At 38.5% G+C, this 18,297-nt stretch overlaps 1 protein-coding gene across 4 annotated transcripts in view; it reads left to right on the top strand.

Annotated features, from left to right (window-relative positions):
• GSTCD (glutathione S-transferase C-terminal domain containing) overlaps window positions 1-18,297 on the top strand; it is a 116,225-nt gene that overhangs the window by 1,124 nt on the left and 96,804 nt on the right. For all 4 annotated transcript variants that reach the window (XR_012915117.1, XM_012779011.3, XM_075997968.1 and 1 more), the window contains exons 2-3: window positions 14,347-14,787; window positions 15,377-15,844. Coding sequence is in view for 3 of the 4 variants with exons in the window: in XM_012779011.3 (XP_012634465.2) it covers window positions 14,368-14,787; window positions 15,377-15,844 (888 nt within the window). In the remaining variant the exon portion in view is untranslated. The remainder of the gene's footprint in view (window positions 1-14,346; window positions 14,788-15,376; window positions 15,845-18,297) is intronic.

Genomic DNA, 18,297 nt, shown 5'->3' with positions numbered 1-18,297 from the left:
TTGTGTTTAGGTTATACCCGAAAGCCTCATTTTATAAGGCCTAGCTTCAGAAATAAGACTGGAAAAGTCAAAGAGATTTGAGAATCGTTTTTTCTATAGTACCGGGCCCATCAAGTTTTGTTTTTGTTTTTTTAAACCTGTTTAACTTTGTAGCTTTTGTATCATCACCTATGGTTTGAAATAAGAAGAAATACTGAGTAACCAATTGGCCTTTCTAGCAACATTTTAGCAGGCCTTGAAACTACATTCTGGGAGCAGCCAGCTAACACATCTTCTATAGTATATGCAGTTCCCTGGCACATGTTGTTTTTATCCTCAAGTATTGAAAGTATCCTACTGAATTCTGTTATGATTAGTCCTTGGGAGGCAGGGATTTAAACCATTTCGAGCATAACAAGCACAGGTATTGTTTGCTGTGAGGATTCAGTAATTTTATTTCAGGGTTGCTGATGTTTCTAACATGTTAGTTTTTTGTGCTGTGGATCTCTGTTAATTATGAGGTTAGGTTTAGCAGCAAGCATTGTGACTCCATAGCAACCAATGATTCCCTGATTCTCTAGAGAAAAAATTACACCCTTTCTTCATGGCTAAGGTTATGGTAAGCTTTTTCACTTTAAAACATTTTTTTTTCTACTTCTAGCCCAGATAAGAAAACAGCTAATTTTAATTACTGGCTTTTGTCCTCTAGGACTTAACTGTATCCCATAGTACATCACGTAATGAGCTCTGAAAAAGCTGTTTTTTTGTTATCTTGGACCTTTAATATTTAAGGTAATTAGCTATTATTTATCTCTGTAGGGGTAAGCTTTTTTAAAAAAATCTATATTATGGTAATAAAATGGGGGGGGATTTATAACCAAATAGTGTTGTTTTATGAAAAGTATAAAACACAAGCTAAGTTGTAATGTTCAAAATGTTGAACATTTAATGTAGGAGCGAATTTAAGCAGATTTAAATTTTAATCTTTAAAATAAGAGTTCTGTAATTTTTCCATACTAACAGACGTGCTGAACTACTTTATTTTGTACAATATAATCAGTTAATATGCATGTGGACTAAGGGTTTCCCTTTTATATTGTACCATTTCATGACTCTCTGGCTTTCAGCCTCAGTAACAAACAAGGTTTTTCAATATTTGGAGGGGAGGGAGAAACTTTCCAATTTAACATCAGTCCCTTATCTTTTGTGGGAAGGAGTTTGGCAGTACAAACATAATTTGGGTTTTGCATCAAAGTTTGCATATTTTAATAGTGTCTTGGATAAGGAATTTGGAGATAACTTATAAATGAATAATAGTAGCTAGTATTTATTTAGGGGCTAACCATGTGACAGGGATTATTCTGTTCTCACAGCATACTGTAGGTAGGTGCTGTTATTGTTGCCATTTTATAAATGAGGAGCCAAGGTGCATAAAAATTTTTTTATAGCTACTAAGAATCAGAACCAGGATTTGTACCTGGTTAGCCTGGCTCAAGAGTCTGGGCTCTAATACATTATTTTATAATTGTTATTGTATAAATATCCTTGCAGGCTTAGTATATCGAATCTAGTTAAGATAACTACTTCTCTTGCCTGAATATCAATATACATAAAAACATCTATGCTTTACTTAAAAATTTGGGTAGATTCCAGTTATACTTTTTCTGATTCAGCTCACAAAGATGATCCTGTTTCTTCATTTTAATTTATACTTAGTTGGCCCTTAAAGTAGATTTATTAGAAGTAAAAGAATGGTGTTATGAAGAATGAGGTTCATGTTGTACTAAAGTTCTCAGTAGTACTCATGATAGTGGTTACTGACATTCATTTATGTACATTAATTCATTTACTCCTTGAACTAAAATGTGAGTACTATTTAAGCATTGTGATATTATAGTATTAGGTGATAAGTGCTATGAAGAAAAAGAAAGCTGGATAATAGAATTGGGAGTAATGAGAGTGCTTTTAAAATTCAGGTAGTCAGGAGAGGCTGCTCTGAGGCCTTTGATTTATGTAGAGAAATCAATGAAATGAGGGAGCAAGCCATGTGAATATCTCAGAGAAGAGCAGTCTAGGCAAATGAATAGCAAGTACAGAAATTCTCAAGTGGGAGCATTTCTGGCATCTTCCAAGAACAGCAAGGAGAACCATGGCTGGAAGGGACTGAGGAAGGATAGGAGATGAAGTCTAAACAAGAAGGATAGCTAGGGTCACATTAGGCCTATAGGTCGTAATAGGAAATTTGGATTTTACTCTTAAGTGTGCTTAGGAGCCATGGGTAGTTCTAAGCAGGGAACATGATCTGATTTGTTTTTAGAGGATTACCCAGACTATTGAATGGCCCATTGTGTGGAGAGTAGAGCAAAATAGTTTTAATAGGCTTTTGCAATGGTCCTTATAAGGCTGGTGATGACTGAAATTAAGGTGATAAAGGAAAGGGGGCTATGGAGTTGCCTTTAGCATGTATTTCAAAAAGGTAGAGATGGCAGGGTATGAGAGAGAGAAAGGAGTGGGGCTTCAGAGTTTATGGCCTGAGCATTTGTGTAAATGGTGTTGCCATTTTACCAAGAAGTGGACCAAAAGGGAAGGAGAGAAGGTTGAGAAAAACATCCATGTAGAGATGTCAAGTATTAATGGAATATAGGAGTGTAGAGTTCATGGAAAAAGGATGTAGCTGAGATGTGAATATAGGAGTCAGATGATATTTAAAGCTATGGCACTGGAGATCACCTGGAACATTGTTGTAATATTGTGAGTTGTGCCCCATTGAAATCAGTTTGGTAACAACCAGCATTAAAAAAAAAAGATTACAGAGTAAAAAATATCAGATTTATCCCAAGTAATAATATTAAAACATTTTTGTTTCAGTCTTATTCATTATATAGTGAGTTGCATTATAACATTTATTATTTGTAGTGTGGCATGATCAAAAGTTTGAAAGCCAGTAATCAAAGAAATGAATGTAAATTTAGAAAAGGGCAAAGCACTGAACCATGGGGTCACTGAGAAGTCTGAGGAGTATCTAATAAAAGGAATCAGGAAGGAACTGCCAAAGAACTTAATCCAGGGCTGAGACTTGTCAAATAACCTGGCCTTCAGAATGAATTTTTTTTCTTTTAATCAAGGAGTACTGAGATGAGCATACTTGCTTAGAATAACATAATTTTTTATTATTTTCACTTTGGTAAAATTGTCGCTGCAATAAAATTATAATACATTTCAATTTAGGAAATTCTAAGTTTATTAAATTATATATATTAGAAAATACCCATTCCTCAAATAAGATACCTTTGTAAATTCAGTTAATACTTTTGGACTGAAGTACAATTTTCATCCATATAATGGAAATAAAATGTGCCTTTAAGGATTGTGACAATTTCAATGCATAAGTTCTGCCTGTAATCCTAGCACTTTGGGAAGCTGAAGCAGTTGGATTGCTTGAGTTTGAGATCAGCCTGGGCAACATAGTGAGACACTGTCTCTACACAAAAAAAAAGAAAGAAAAATAAAATTACCTGAGTATGGTGGTATGTGCCTTTAGTACCAGCTACTCAGAAGGCTGAGGCAGGAGGATCGCTTGAACCTGGGAATTTGAAGTTGCAGTAAGCTATGATGATGCCAGTGCACGCTAGCCCAAGCAACAAAGACCTTGTTTCCAAAAAATTAAATAAAAAATAAATAAAAGAAGTAATACACAAGTTCTGTATGCTCAACATATAGTAGGTAGACAATAAAATATATGTAATATTTAAAATTCTTTGTTTATTGATTTAACATTTATTGAGCTATCGAATTTCTGACAGAAAGAACTTCTTATTTGGGGGGGAAAAACACAAATCACTGGTTCATAATTTGCTGCAGTTATTCACTCTTTGGTCTTTAATATATATTTAAGATATAATTTTTATACGATACTATATATACATAATGCCATAGATCTGGACTAGAATTTGAACCACAAATCTTTTACCTCCTTTTTTTTTTTTAACCAGATTGTGAAATATCCTTATTTTTAATGTTTCCTGTTTCTCTCTCTTTCTACACACACGCACAAATAAACACACACATACACAGAGTGAAGTAGTAAAATGGTTTTATTTTATTTTATTTTTTTGAGACAGTCTCACTCTGTTGCCCAAGCTAGAGTGCTGTGGCGTCAACCTAGCTCACAGCAACCTCAAACTCCTGGGCTCAAGCCATCCTCCTGCCTCAGCCTCATGAGTAGCTGGGACTACAGGCATGTGCCACCATCCCCGGCTAATTTTATTTTTTATACATATGTTTTTTAGTTGTCCAGCTAATTTCTATTTTTTTTTTCTATTTTTTTTAGAAGAGATGGGGTCTCGCTCTTGCTCAGGCTGGTCTCGAACTCCTGAGCTCAAACGATCCACCCGCCCTGGCCTCCCAGAGTGCTAGATAATCCCCCAGATAATCTTTTAAGAAGTAATGAATCATGGTTCAGATCTGTTATGTTTTAACAAAAAAAAATAGTAATATAGTGGTGATTATTGCTATTATCAAGAAGCTTTCTGCAATGGTACTTTTACTATTAGGTCATTAAATATGAAATGTCTGACTTTGAATCTAAAGTGTTGGTTCTTATATCTCGAACAAGAAGCAGTACAATTAATCAAAGTATGTGCCTAAACTATCTACATAGTTTTGCCTCTTAACAGTAGCTTGTTTATATCAGCAGTGAAGAAGCCTGGAGAGCAAGTGACAATGAAATAGCAAAAGGTGTTTTCACAGCTTGTTGAAAATTGAATCTTTTTCCTTGCAAGAAGCCTGGAAGGAGTGGTAGTCAGCTGGTGAATATGGTGGATGACAAGCATTTCCAAGTCCAGCTTCTGTAGTTTGAGCAGCGTTGTTTGTGCAACATGTAGTCGAGTGTTGTCTTGCAAGAGGATTGGCTTGTCTCAATTGACTCCTCTCTGCTGCTTAATTGTGAGCATCCTCATCATTTTATCCAATTGTTTGCAATAGACATTCTGTAATCATTAACCAAGTCTCATGAAGCTGTAGTGAATAATACCAGCGTTAGACCACCAAACAGACACCATTAGCTTTTTTTGATGACTATTTGGTTTTGGACTATGTTTCAACACTTGATCTTTGTCCAACCATTGTGCCCAATGCTTGTGATTGTCAAAAAGAATCCATTTTTCATCACACATAACAATAGGTGTAGAAATGTTTTGCCTTTATGTCGTGACATCAAAAAAAGGCAAGCTTCGAGAGGATTTCTCTTCCAATGCTCGTCTAATTCAAGTGAAATCCATCTATACAGCTTCTTTACCTTGCCGATTTATTTCAAATGGTCCAATATTGTTGGAATAATAGTGTCAAAGCTTGCTGCTAATTTATGTTTAGGTTGAGATGGCTTTGCTTCTGCTACAGCTTTCAGCTCATTTTTATCCACCTTGGTCTCAGGTAGCCCACGTGGCTCATTTTAAAGATTAAAATCACCAGAATGGAACTTCTCAAACCATTTATGTACTGTGCATTCATTAGCCACTTCCTTTCCAGAGACACTTGTTGGTTTTTCGAGTTATCTGCACTGCATTGATTCCACAACAGAACTCATTTGAAAATAACACAAATTTTGGACTTATCCATGGTTTCACAAAAACTGCTCTAAAAATTTGAAAGATAATCACAACCCAAAACATGCATTTGAAAATTGAGGATGTACCTTCACGATAAAACAAGAAGTGTCAACGTGAAATGTCAGAGATATCACCTGTCAAGCTTAGTACTTAAGGAAATCAGACATTTCATACTTAATAACATGATACATCCTTTTGTTAAGATGGATCATAAGCTCTTTAAGTAAAAAAAAAGTGGAGAACCAAGAAGCCTAGTGACTCTTGCTTTTGATTAAAGCAAAAAGGAATTTAGATTATTAAAGGAAATTTAGTATGTTGAAGTTTCCTAAAATTAAAAGTACACTAACATTTCACATATACTTAAAAGAGTTGTATGTGTAGTTTTAAAAGGCTTTTAAAATAATTTTTTCTCTAATATGCCATCTTCCTAGTATAGAATTCCATAATGAATATGTTTAAAGAGTGCCATCTAGTGTCAGTTTTGGAATTGTGATTTATAGATTAGAAGGGGAATTTTCGACCCAGAAAATTTGTGACTCAAACATAAAAAGTCACAATAATTGATAAAAGCCTTAAGTAATATGACTTGAAAACACCCATCAATAATTGGACCTCAAGATTATGTGTTTGAAACTTTAAAATAAACAGTGTATTTATCCATACATTCATTTGTCAAACACTTCTTGCTTATGTATATATAAAAATATATAAAGCAGACCCTATTTTAGGCATAGCAGTGAACAAAAAAATTCTACTGGCATGGAACATTTTAGTTGGTGGAGAGAAAAAAATATATAGTAAGTTACAATAGTGATAAATGCTATGAGAAAAATAAAGCATAGAGGGAATAGAAAGATTTTTTCAGGGAGGTAGGAGTTGGGGTTTGCAATTTAAATTGAGTGGGCAGAGAAGGTCTCAGTAAAAAGATGCCATTGAGTGAATACCTGAAGAAGGAGAAAGGGGTGTTTTAGGTCTGGGAACACCACGTGCAAAGGCACTGAGGTGGGAACGTACCTGTGTTTTAGAGGAGTAACAATCCATTTCGGCTGAAGCAGTGAGCGATGAGAAGAGTTGATGAGGCAAATTCAGAAAGGAGATTTTTGTAGGCCATTGTAGAAACTTTGGCTTTTCTCTGAGTAAAATGGGAAGACATTAGAGGGTTTGAGGTGAGTACTGACATGCTCTTACTTCATTTATTTTTAGTTTTTTTTGTTTGTTTTATTTCAGCATATTATGAGGATACAGATTTTAAGGTTTCAAAAAATGCCCTTTCCCCCTCTCCCCCCACAAGTCTGAGTTTCCAGCATGACCGTCCCCTAGTCGGTGCACATCTCACTGATTATGTATGTATATACCTGCCCCCTCCCCACTCCCACCTGCCCAATACCCTATTACTGTAGTACCTATGTGTCTACTTAGGTGCTGCTTAGTTAATACCAGTTTGTTGGTGAGTATATGTAGTGCTTGTTGTTCCATTCTTGGGATACTTCACTTAGTAGTATGGGTTCTAGCTCTAACCAGGAAAATATAAGATATGCTATGTCACCATTGTTTCTTAGAGCTGAATAGTACTCCATGGTATACATATACCACATTTTATTAATCCACTCTTGGATTGATTGGCGCTTGGGCTGTTTCCACAGCCTTGCAATTATGAATTGTGCTGCTGTAAACATTCAAGTGCAGGTGTCATTTTTGTGGACTGTCATTGGATCTTTTGGGTAGATGCCCAGTAAGGGGATTGCTGGATCAAATAGTAGATCCACTTGTATCGCTTTAAGGTATTTCCATATTGCTTTCCACAGTGGTTGAACTAGTTTGCAGTCCCACCAGCAGTGTAGTCTCTCCGCATCCACGCCAGCATTTATTGTTTGGAGAATTTTTGACAAAGGCCATTCTCACTGGAGTTAAGTGATATCTCATTGTGGTTTTGATTTGCATTTCCCTGATGATTAGAGATGTTGAGCATTTTTTCATATGTTTGTTGGCCATTCTTCTGTCTTCTTTAAAAAAGTTTCTGTTCAAGTCCTTTGCCCACTTTTTGATAGGGTTATTTGATTTTTTTCTTGCTGATTTTCGTGAGTTCTAAGTATATTCTAGTTATCAGCCCCTTATCGGATGCGTAGGATGCAAAAATTTTCTCCCATTCTGTAACTTGTCTGTTTACTTTCATGACTGTTTCTTTGGCTGTGCAGAAGCTTTGTAGTTTCATCATGTCCCATTTATTTATTTTTGTTGCTGCTGTGATCGCCTTTGGGGACTTCTTCATAAACTCTTTGCCTAGGCCGATGTTTAGGAGAGTGTTTCCAACATTTTCTTCTAGAATTCTAATAGTTTCATACCTTAGGTTTAAGTCTGTTATCCAGCGTGAGTTGATTTTTGTGAGAGGTGAAAGGTGTGGGTCCTGCTTTAGCCTTCTACAAGTAGCTATCCAGTTTTCCCAGCACCATTTATTGAAAAGGGATTCGTTTCCCCAGCGTATGTTTTTGTCTGCTTTGTCAAAGATTAGATGGCTATATGAGGATGGTTTTATATCAGGATTCTCAGGTCTGTTCCACTGGTCAATATTCCTATTTTTGTGCCAATACCAGATTGATTTAATTACTGCAGCTTTGTAGTATAGTTTGATATCTGGCATATTAATACCTCCCATTTTGTTTTTGTTGCCTAGAATTGCTTTTGATATTCGGGGTCTTCTTTGGTTCCATACGAAGCGTAAAGTTATTTTTTCTATATCTGTGAAGAATGCTGATGGGATTTTAATAGGTATTGCATTGAATCTGTAGATCAGTTTGGGTAGTATAAACATTTTAATGATGTTGAGTCTGCTGACCCATGAGCATGGTGTGGATTTCCATCTGTTTACATCCTCTGCTATTTCCTTCCTCAGTGTTTCATAGTTCTCCCTGTTGAGGTCTTTTGCCTCCTTGGTTAAGTATATTCCTAGGTACTTTAATTTCTTTGTTGCTATTGTGAAGGGAATTGAGTCTTCGATTTGGTTCTCAATTTGATTGTTGTTGGCGTATATGAATGCCTCTGATTTCCGTGTATTGATTTTGTATCCTGAGACTTTACTAAATTCATTGATCAGTTCCAGGAGTTTCTTGGTTGAATCTTTCTGGTTTCCTAAATAGAATATGATATCATCAGCAAACAGTGAAAATTTGATCTCTTCTGTCCCCATTTGGATACCTTTAATTCCACTTTCCTGTCTGATTGCTGTAGCCCGGAATTCCAGCACTATGTTGCATAGAAGTGGAGATAGTGGGCAGCCTTGTCTGGTTCCAGTTGAGTGGGAATGCTTTCAATTTTTCCCCATTAAGTATGATGTTGGCTATGGGTCTGTCATATATGGCTTGTATCATTTTTAGGTATGTCCCTTCTATGCCTATTTTCTTAAGTGTTCGTATCATGAAAGGGTGTTGAATTTTGTCAAAAGCTCTTTCTGCATCTATGGAAAGAATGATGTGGTCTTTGTTTTTGCTTCTGTTTATGTGGTGAGTTGCATTTCTAGATTTACGTATGTTGAACCATCCCTGCATCCCTGGGATGAAGCCCATTTGGTCATGATGGATTATTTTTTTGATAAGCGTCTAGATTCCGTTAGCTAGGATTTTGTTGAAAAATTTTGCATGTATATTCATTAGGGATATTGGCCTGTAGTTTTCTTTTTTTGTTGCATCCTTTCCTGGTTTTGGTATCAGAGTTATATTTGCTTCATAAAAGGTGTTGAGGAGGATTCCGTTCTTCTTGATGTTGTGGAATAGTTTCTGCAAGATAGGTACTAGTTCTTCTTTGTAAGTGTGGTAAAATTCGGGTGTGAAACCATCTGGACCGGGACTTTTCTTTTTAGGGAGATTTTTAATTGCTGTTTCTATTTCAGCTCTTGAGATTGGTCTGTTCAGGAAATCTATTTCTTCCTGGTTGAACCTAGGGAGGCTGTGTGTTTCTAGAAATTTGTCCATTTCCTCCACATTTTCCAGTTTGTGTGCGTAAAGATTTTTGTAGTATTCATAGATTATATCTTGTATCTCTTTGGGATCAGTTGTGATATCTCCTTTTTGGTTTCTGATGGAGCTTATTAGAGATTTCTCTTTTCTGCTTTTCGTTACCTTAGCCAACGGCTTATCAATTTTGTTTATTTTTTCAAAGAACCAACTTTTTGTTTTATTAATCTCCTGAATAGCTTCCCTGTTTTCAATTTCATTTAGTTCTGATTTGATCTTGTTGATTTCACTTCTTCTGCTGGGTTTGGGGCTGGTCTGTTCTTCTTTTTCCAGCTCTTTTAGTCGCTTCATTAGAGTGTCTGTTTGTGATCTTTTTGACTTTGGGTTATAGGCATTTATGGAGATAAACTTTCCTCTCAGAACTGCTTTAGCTGTGTCCCAGAGGATTCCATAACTTGTCTCTCCATTGTCATTTTGTTCAGAGAATTTTTTTATTTCTATCTTGATTTCTTCATTTATGAAGTAATCATTTAGTAGGAGATTGTTTGATTTCCATGTTTTTGTGTAGAAATGTGAGTTTCTGTTACGGTTGATTTCTACTTTTATTCCACTTTGATCTGAGAAGATACATGGTATGATTTCTATTTTTTTAAATTTCTTGGTATTTACTTTGTGTCCTAGGATATGGACAATATTAGAGAATGTCCCGTGTGCTGATGAGAAGAACGTATATTCAGTCGATTTTGGGTAGAATGTCCTGTAGATGTCAGTCAGACCCAATTGTTCTAGAGTTTTGTTTAAGTCCATTATTTCTTTATTAATTTTCTGTTTGGAGGATCTGTCTCATGCTGTCAGTGGGGTGTTAAAATGTCCAGTGATTATGGAGTTTCTGTTAATCAGTTTACTTAGCACCAGTAAGGATTGCTTTATGAATCTGGGTGCACCTAAGGTGAGTGCATATATATTTAAAATTGTTATCTCTTCTTCTTGAACTGTGCCCTTCATCATTAAATAATGACCCTCTTTGTCTTTCACTACTTTTGTTGGTTTAAAAACTAAATCATCTGAAATTAGAACTGCCACACCAGCCTTCTTTTGGCTTCCACTTGCTTGGAATACTAATCTCCACACTTTTACTTTTAGTCCTTGCAGGTTAGATGTGTTTCCTGAAGACAGCATCTACTTGGCCTGTATTTCCTTATCCATTCAGCCAGCCTATGTCTCTGGAGTGGAGAGTTTACACCATTCACATTTATTGAGATAACTGATAGGTGGGGCAGATTTCTGTTCATTATGTGGGGTTGATCTTTGTTGCTTTGTTTTCTCTCTTGAGCCATTATAGTGTCTGGGCTTTGATCTTTAGCTTTGAGTAGATTTACATTCGTGAGTGTTTATTGTGCTGATCCGTGGGTAACACTGTTTTGAGTACTTCTTGAAGGGCTGGTCTTGTCTTGATGAATTCCCTCAGTCTTTGCTTATCTGAGAATGTCTTGATTTCTCCTTCATATACAAAACTTAGTTTTGCAGGGAATAAGATTCTAGGCTGGGCATTGTTCTGTTTCAGAAGAGTGAGAATGGGGGCCCAGTCCCTCCTTGCTTGTAAAGTCTCATTAGAGAAGTCTGGTGTTACTCGGATTGGCTTTCCGTTGTACATTACTTGCTTCTTTTGTCTTATAGCTCTTAGAAGGGCCTCTTTAGTTGATATTTTGGTCAGTCTGATGACTGCATGTCGTGATGTCTTCCTGTTTGCATTGAATCTCCCAGGGGTCCTTTGAGCTTCTTGAACTTGTATATCGAGATTTTGAGCAAGGCCTGGGAAATTTTCCTCTATTATATCTTCAAACTGCTTGTCCAACCCTTGAGTGTTGTCTTCTTCCCCTTCTGGTAACCCTCTGACCCTCACATTAGGTTTCTTCACATAATGCCACATCTCTTGTAGGCTTTGCTCTTTTCTCTTGTTTCTCTGCTCTATCTCTGTGACTGATTTATTTAATTGGAGGGTGTTATCTTCAATCCCTGAGATTCTTTCTTCTTTTTGCTCTACCCTGTTCTTGAGACTTTCCACTGTATTTTGTAGTTCCCTGAATTGATTCTTCATTTTCAGGAGTTCGATTAAACTTTTCTTTATTGTGTCGATTTCTTTAGTGAACTTTTGTTCCAGGTCCTGGAGGCTTTTTGTGGTTTCTTTGTGTTGGTTATTGAGTTGTTCTTGCAGGTCGTTGAATTTTCTTATGATCCACATTCGAAATTCGTCTTCTGCCATTTTGGTTGCCTGACTTTGGTTGGTGTCCATTTCTAGGGGGCTGATGCTCCTCTTTGGGGGTTTGTTTTCCGTTTGGTTCTTCCTATTTCTGGAGTTCCTTCACTGATTTCTTCCCATGTCGATCAGTTGTTGTTTCTTTCTTTTAGGTTTTTGTTTGGGTATTCACACGCCTTGTTTAGTTTCTGATCCAGTAGGTGGTGTCTGTGGGTGAGATTCAACCACTCCCTGTATAATGAGTCAGTAGGTGCCGTGAAAAGGGTATGCAGGATGCCCTCCCTGTCAGTAGGTGGTGCTTGCTTGGAGGAACAGGCTATGCTGTTGTTTTTGTGTCCTGTTATCAGCTCTTGTTCCTGTAGGGAGGCACTCTAGTGCCTCAGGTGGTCGGTGGGACTCTGGGACTTCCAGATGTGTCCTTTTCTCCCCCTCAGTGAAGGCTGGTCTAGGAGAGTGGGCGGAGCTGGGTTGGGTAAGCCTGCCCTCAGGCACCACCAATCCTTTAGCAGGGGTCAAAGTTCTGTTCTCTGCTTCCAGGAAAAGCTGTCAGGGCGGGGCTGGAATGGCCCTGCTTAGCCAGAAAGTCTGCGTGTGGGGTGGGGCTGTCTGAGACCCGCAGTCTGGAGTGGGCCTCGCTTCTTTCCACCCTCCCCAATTCCGCAGCTACTCCTGGGCCTCTGCCAGCAGGCCCACGCCACCAGGCCTCCACTGGCTGTGATGCTGGCGGAGAGCCTCCCTGCGCAGGAACGCTACCTTTGCTGGGCTCATGGCCTCCCTTTGGTAGGAGGTTGCCCTCTATTATGCTGATCTGCCCCTGAAGGCACACACACCTCAGTTGGCTGTTTGCGTATGTCCCTTCTGTGTCCTGGGTAATGCGAGACCTGGGTGCTGGGGACTAGTCTGGAGGTCTGACCTCTGGGCCCCAGAGTTCAAACTATATCCCCACCAGGGAGAGGAGTGCCGGTCCCAATTCACCCACAGGGAGCCTAAGCTGGGTCTATGTCTCTCGGCCTCAGGGTTTGCCCCATTTTCCTGGGAACACCGTGCCAGCAGCACCTGGGAGGGCTGGCGGGGAGGGAGCTCACAGTCTGAGTTCCCCTTAATCAGCTGTAGGGCCCCAAAAGGAACGTCCCATTCTCTGGAGGTGCCTCTGGCTAGTGGCTATATTGTCTCTCTGGGCAGCCGCGGGTAGGGTCTGTGGGGGGGAGAGTGAGGCAATATGGCGCCTGCCCCGCAGCTTGGGTCTGTGCACACGGAGGTGCCCAGAGGGATTTGGGAGTCTGGTGCTGCGTCCGCTACTGGCTTACCGCTCGCTGGCGGCGGCCGTCGCTGGGCTGGTGTCTGCAGGTGTCTCCACCTGTTGGGGAGCCCACCAGCAGTCCCAGATGTAGGGGAGGGGAAACAGCATATCCACCTACCCTTCCTGCTGGTCTCCGGGCTGCTCTGGTGGTCTGAGCTTCCAGTTCTCCTCCGCAACCTCCTCCCGTGGAATCTCCCATGGTCTCAGGTACCCCTCCTTCTGACCCTTGTCCGATCTATGCTTGTCTTCTTGCTTCTTTCTTCTAATTTCTGCTAGAATCTGTCTTTTCTGCAGAGACACTCTGTCTGGCGGTGTTTCTTGTCTGCCATCTTAATTCCCCTCCTCCTACTTCATTTTCAAGAGGATCACTTTGCTGTGCTGAGAAGAGATGCCAGAGAAGTGAGACAAGGAAGCCAGCAGTTGCCGTCATTCAGAAGAGAGGTGACGGTGGCTTGGATCACAGTAGAAGCAACAAGAATGTCATGAAATGGTCATATTCTGGATATGCATTGAAGACAGAGCCAAAATAAGTTTTTAATGGCTCAGTTATAGGGGTATGAAAGAAAGTCATAATTAAAAATGACTCCCCAGGTTTTTGGCTTGAGAAACTAGAACAATGTTCCATTAACTGAGATAAGGGAAGTTGGGCAGAGTAAGGAACTAGATTTTAGACATGTTAGCTTTGAGCTCTCTTAGATATCAACATCTAAGTTATGAGGAAGTTAAAATATGTTTCTATTTTGTGTTTCAGCACTCAACAGCTCATCATTTACTTTATGAGAACCCATTTCTCATCATGCAAAGAATGTACCTTCTCTGATTATTATACTGTAGGATCATAAAACAGAAGCATTGCGGGAGGACCCGCATTGTCAAAATTCCTCAAAGCTCTTATCCCCAGACAACTCTCTATATTCTTGGTTGATTTCTTATTTCCCATTTTATTTATCTCCTCTTTCTCACAGTGAGACCCTGAAGTACTGGATTTGGAGGGTTTTATTGCAAAACACTGAAGTGGTCTCATTTTAAAGGAGCAGCGTGTAAAATCACTCTTAAGCCCAATTAATTGCACAGGATGGAAATTGTTCTTTTCAAAGTCATTTAGCCAATCTTTAGGAAGAAATTCTTGTAGCATTGCTATCTGTCACAAATTTTTACTAATTTTTAGAACAGGCTTTTTAAAACATTCATCTTTCATTTTAGCTTCTAAATTATTAAATATTCTAAAGCCTATAACAACTTCAATTTATGCTTTAGGTGACCAGATGAAAGAAGAAAATGAAAGGCATGAAGAAAAGTCTTACAGAAGAATATCTATACCTGGACTTTTCTCACCAAACAGAAGGATGTATTTTTCCTCTTCATACATCTGTAACTTTATTTTTATTGTCATACTGTGACTGTAAAATCTTTAAAGTTTGCTTAGTTCTCACCAAAGAAAGTAGAAACAGTTCATTACTAAGAGATGTACTGTCCCAGGATATTAAAATACAAATTATTTCAAGGCAAGAACTTCCACCAATAGTCCAGAATTGCTGTTTACCTGCCGTAGTAGAACAACCAGACAATTTTTGTAGAGCAGGACTTGCTGTGGTACTAAGACACATAATCCAGAAGTCATCTGAAGGAGACCCCTCAAAGAAGGGAATTTTAGAACTTCTGGGTTTTAAAAAGACTTGCTTGAAAGCCTGTGCCGAAGTAAGTATAATGTCTCTTTCTCTTCTGTTACTTAAAGTGACAAAATGATAACATATTTATGCGCTTGAACATATGTCATAACTTCTTGTTAGAAATAAGTTTTTAAACAAATATTCATTTATTTAAAAAATCACAGTAACTTACAAAATAGTTAAACTTGTTCTTCATGTATGTCAATATTTCAGTGCAGTACTGAAAAATGAAAATTTAAGATTTAATTTATGAAGTCTGGAGACATTGTTTTTAGAGAAGAACTTCCTTTTTTAATCCTTTAATCACATGGAGGATTTTTAAAGGCAATGGCAGCACTTTGGAAGCCCTGCTTTTTTGGAGGGTGGAGCAGGGAAAGTACATTTTAAAAGCTTTGGTAAGTAATGATTTATTCAGTAAAAGGAGGATATGGGAATGCTAAACCTTCCTTGCTTAAATGTTTTTACCCCTGAAGCAGCGTGGTGTGTCTCGATACAGCATAAAAGCCCAGCCCAGCAGTGGTTAGCCCGACTTACCTCCCAATGAGACAGTTATTTTTCCTCAAGCCCTGCTGAAAGTAAAGAATCCTTTCATTTCTAATTTTGTTTTTGTTTTGTAGGTTAGTCAGTGGACCAGGCTATGTGAACTCACCATTCCTTTGGTCATTGAGAATTTTCTCAGAGAGTCTTCTAAGCAGGCCCCAGCTATCCCTGTGGAAATACTGCAGCTGGAGAAAAAGCTCAGTGAGCCAGTGAGAGTCCATAACGATGACAAACTCCGCAGGCAGAAGCTGAAGCAGCAGAAGGCTGCCGGAGCGGGACTACCCCTTACTAAGGGAAAAGCCAAGAGCAAGGTCCCCACGAAGGAAACATCTGAGGATGTGGACTCTTCACCCAAGAGTCTGGAACTGAAGGTGGCATTCTCGAAGCTCACAGTACAGGAGAAAGCAGCAACTACCCACAGGGAGCCTTCTCACATCCGAAAAGCAAAAGCCTCTGACCTTCCACCTCTGGAGCACGTGTTTGCAGAAGGGCTTTACTTCACCTTGACAGACCTTGTGCTCTTGCCCTGTATCCATCACTTTCTGGTAAGGTTTGATCTGAAGTATGTACATGGCCGTGAGTTTCAGTCGGTGGAGTTGCCTGGACTTGAATTCCAGTTCCACATCTTACTGTCATTTTGGTCCTGGGCAAGTTATTAATATCTGTCTCCATTTTCTTATCTGTGAAATGGAGATAATAGTAGTACCTAGATTAATACGATCCATGGGAGAAAAAAATGAAAACTTGTGTGAAGTGTGGGGAACAGTACTTGGCACATAGTAAGCCGCTCAATGAATGTTAATAATTATTATGACTTTTAATTCTGTGTTGCTTAAATGTTAGTAGTAATTGTTATGTTTATTAATTTCTAATCGTCATGATTACCTCCTAATATTAGAGGATCCAAAATAAAAATATATATACAAAAAAACTAAAAACTAAAAATATCTTGTCTACTATATTTTATAATTACTCATCACTTAAAATACTAATCTGATTATGTTGGACATTGTCAAATCAGAAATATTTTATTGTCATCTATATGCTTCTCTCTATAAGATTAAAGTAGCTGCTATGCTACTTTAACTGTGCTAAACTGTGGGAAAATTAGATGGAAAGTTTTCTTTCTGAGTAGGGGAATGCTTTTGAGAATGAGAGAGAGAGAAAAGTAGGAATAAAGAACAGAGTGAAAATAATACCAGAATGAACACAGGAAGCTATTGGTCTCTGCAGCCTTCCACTGGTTTTCAAGAGCCGTATTTTTCTTGAAGCATTTACCCTTTTCCCTACTAAAGAATCAGATACCAGATTTCATTCCCATTATATATCACCAACATTTTGGGTATCTCTACTGACAGACGAGAAAAGACTTCTAATGAAAAATCTATAAATTAATCAGTATTGATCAATTGTCATTTTTTTAAAGAATAGTTCTCTTAGGCCAGGCGCGGTGGCTCACGCCTGTAATCCTAGCTCTCTGGGAGGCCGAGGCGGGCGGACCGCTCGAGGTCAGGAGTTCGAAACCAGCCTGAGCAAGAGCGAGACCCCATCTCTACTATAAATAGAAAGAAATTAATTGGCCATCTAATATATATAGAAAAAATTAGCCGAGCATGGTGGCGCATGCCTGTAGTCCCAGCTACTTGAGAGGCTGAGGCAGCAGGCTTGCTTGAGCCCAGGAGATTGAGGTTGCTGTGAGCTAGGCAGATGCCACGGCACTCACTCTAGCCTGGGTGACAAAGTGAGACTCTGTCTCAAAAAAAAAAAAAAAAGGCCGGGCGCTGTGGCTCACGCCTGTAATCCTAGCTCTTGGGAGGCCGAGGCGGGCGGATTGCTCAAGGTCAGGAGTTCAAAACCAGCCTGAGCAAGAGCGAGACCCCGTCTCTACTATAAATAGAAAGAAATTAATTGGCCAACTGATATATATATAAAAAAATTAGCCGGGCATGGTGGCGCATGCCTGTAGTCCCAGCTACCCGGGAGGCTGAGGCAGAAGGATCACTCGAGCCCAGGAGTTTGAGGTTGCTGTGAGCTAGGCTGACGCCACGGCACTCACTCTAGCCTGGGCAACAAAGTGAGACTCTGTCTCAAAAAAAAAAAAAAAAAAAAAAAAAAAAGAACAGTTCTCTTTTCCTCTAAATTGAAGCAAATCCAAAGATTGGCAACCAAAATAACTTCAGAACTAAAACAATGTAAAAAAAAAAAAAAGAGAGATTCAGGAATTGTTTAGATATTCATTAGTATTTTAAATGTCATTTGTCCTGTGTATTCATAGTGTCCATGGAGCTGAGTGGGGAGAAGACAATAGATATTTTTTCCTTCCTAGTAAAATAATTTCTATATTTTCTTGAATAAACTGAACACTGAATGAACTAAAACAACTGCCTCTTTACCCAAGATAAAGGAAAAGACTAACAGAAATGACTTGAGGCTTTGGCAAAGAGAAATGAATTCTTGAAAGAAAATGTGTAGATACAGGAAAAACACAAAAGAACAAAGGAAAATATTTTGAGAATTGGTTTGTATATTAAATGTCAAAAAAGAATTTAATAATAGAATACATGAAATAGATAAGATATTTTAGTGAATATATAGTTCATTTGTAATAATTTCTATATTTCTATCCCTGACTCCCACCCCCATTACTCACTTCAGTATTTAGAGCAGTCATTTGATATATTGTGAAATACTTGGTCTTCATGATTTCTCTGAATAACTGTGTTTGTTTCTAATTTCATAAGGATTGAATCAAAGTGGCACAACCTCACATTCATTGGAGAAATTTAATGAAAGTGTACTATCTATGTCAAGCACTGGTGTGGCACTAGGATTACAGTGATGAGCAAGACAGATACAGTCCTAGCTCTCAGGGAGTTAACGTTTTAGTAGGGGAAGATAGAAATAAAAAAGTAAACAAATAAATAATACTTCTATAAAGTAATGGTAAGTGCTGCCAAGAAAATAAAACAAAGTGATAAAGGCTTGTCGGACCTTCCCA

The sequence above is a fragment of the Microcebus murinus genome, chromosome 27 (assembly GCF_040939455.1).
Source record: "Microcebus murinus isolate Inina chromosome 27, M.murinus_Inina_mat1.0, whole genome shotgun sequence".
Classification (NCBI taxonomy): Eukaryota; Metazoa; Chordata; class Mammalia; order Primates; family Cheirogaleidae; genus Microcebus; species Microcebus murinus.
The sequence above is the reverse complement of the archived record's forward strand: the minus strand, read 5'-3'. Positions and strand labels throughout refer to the sequence as shown.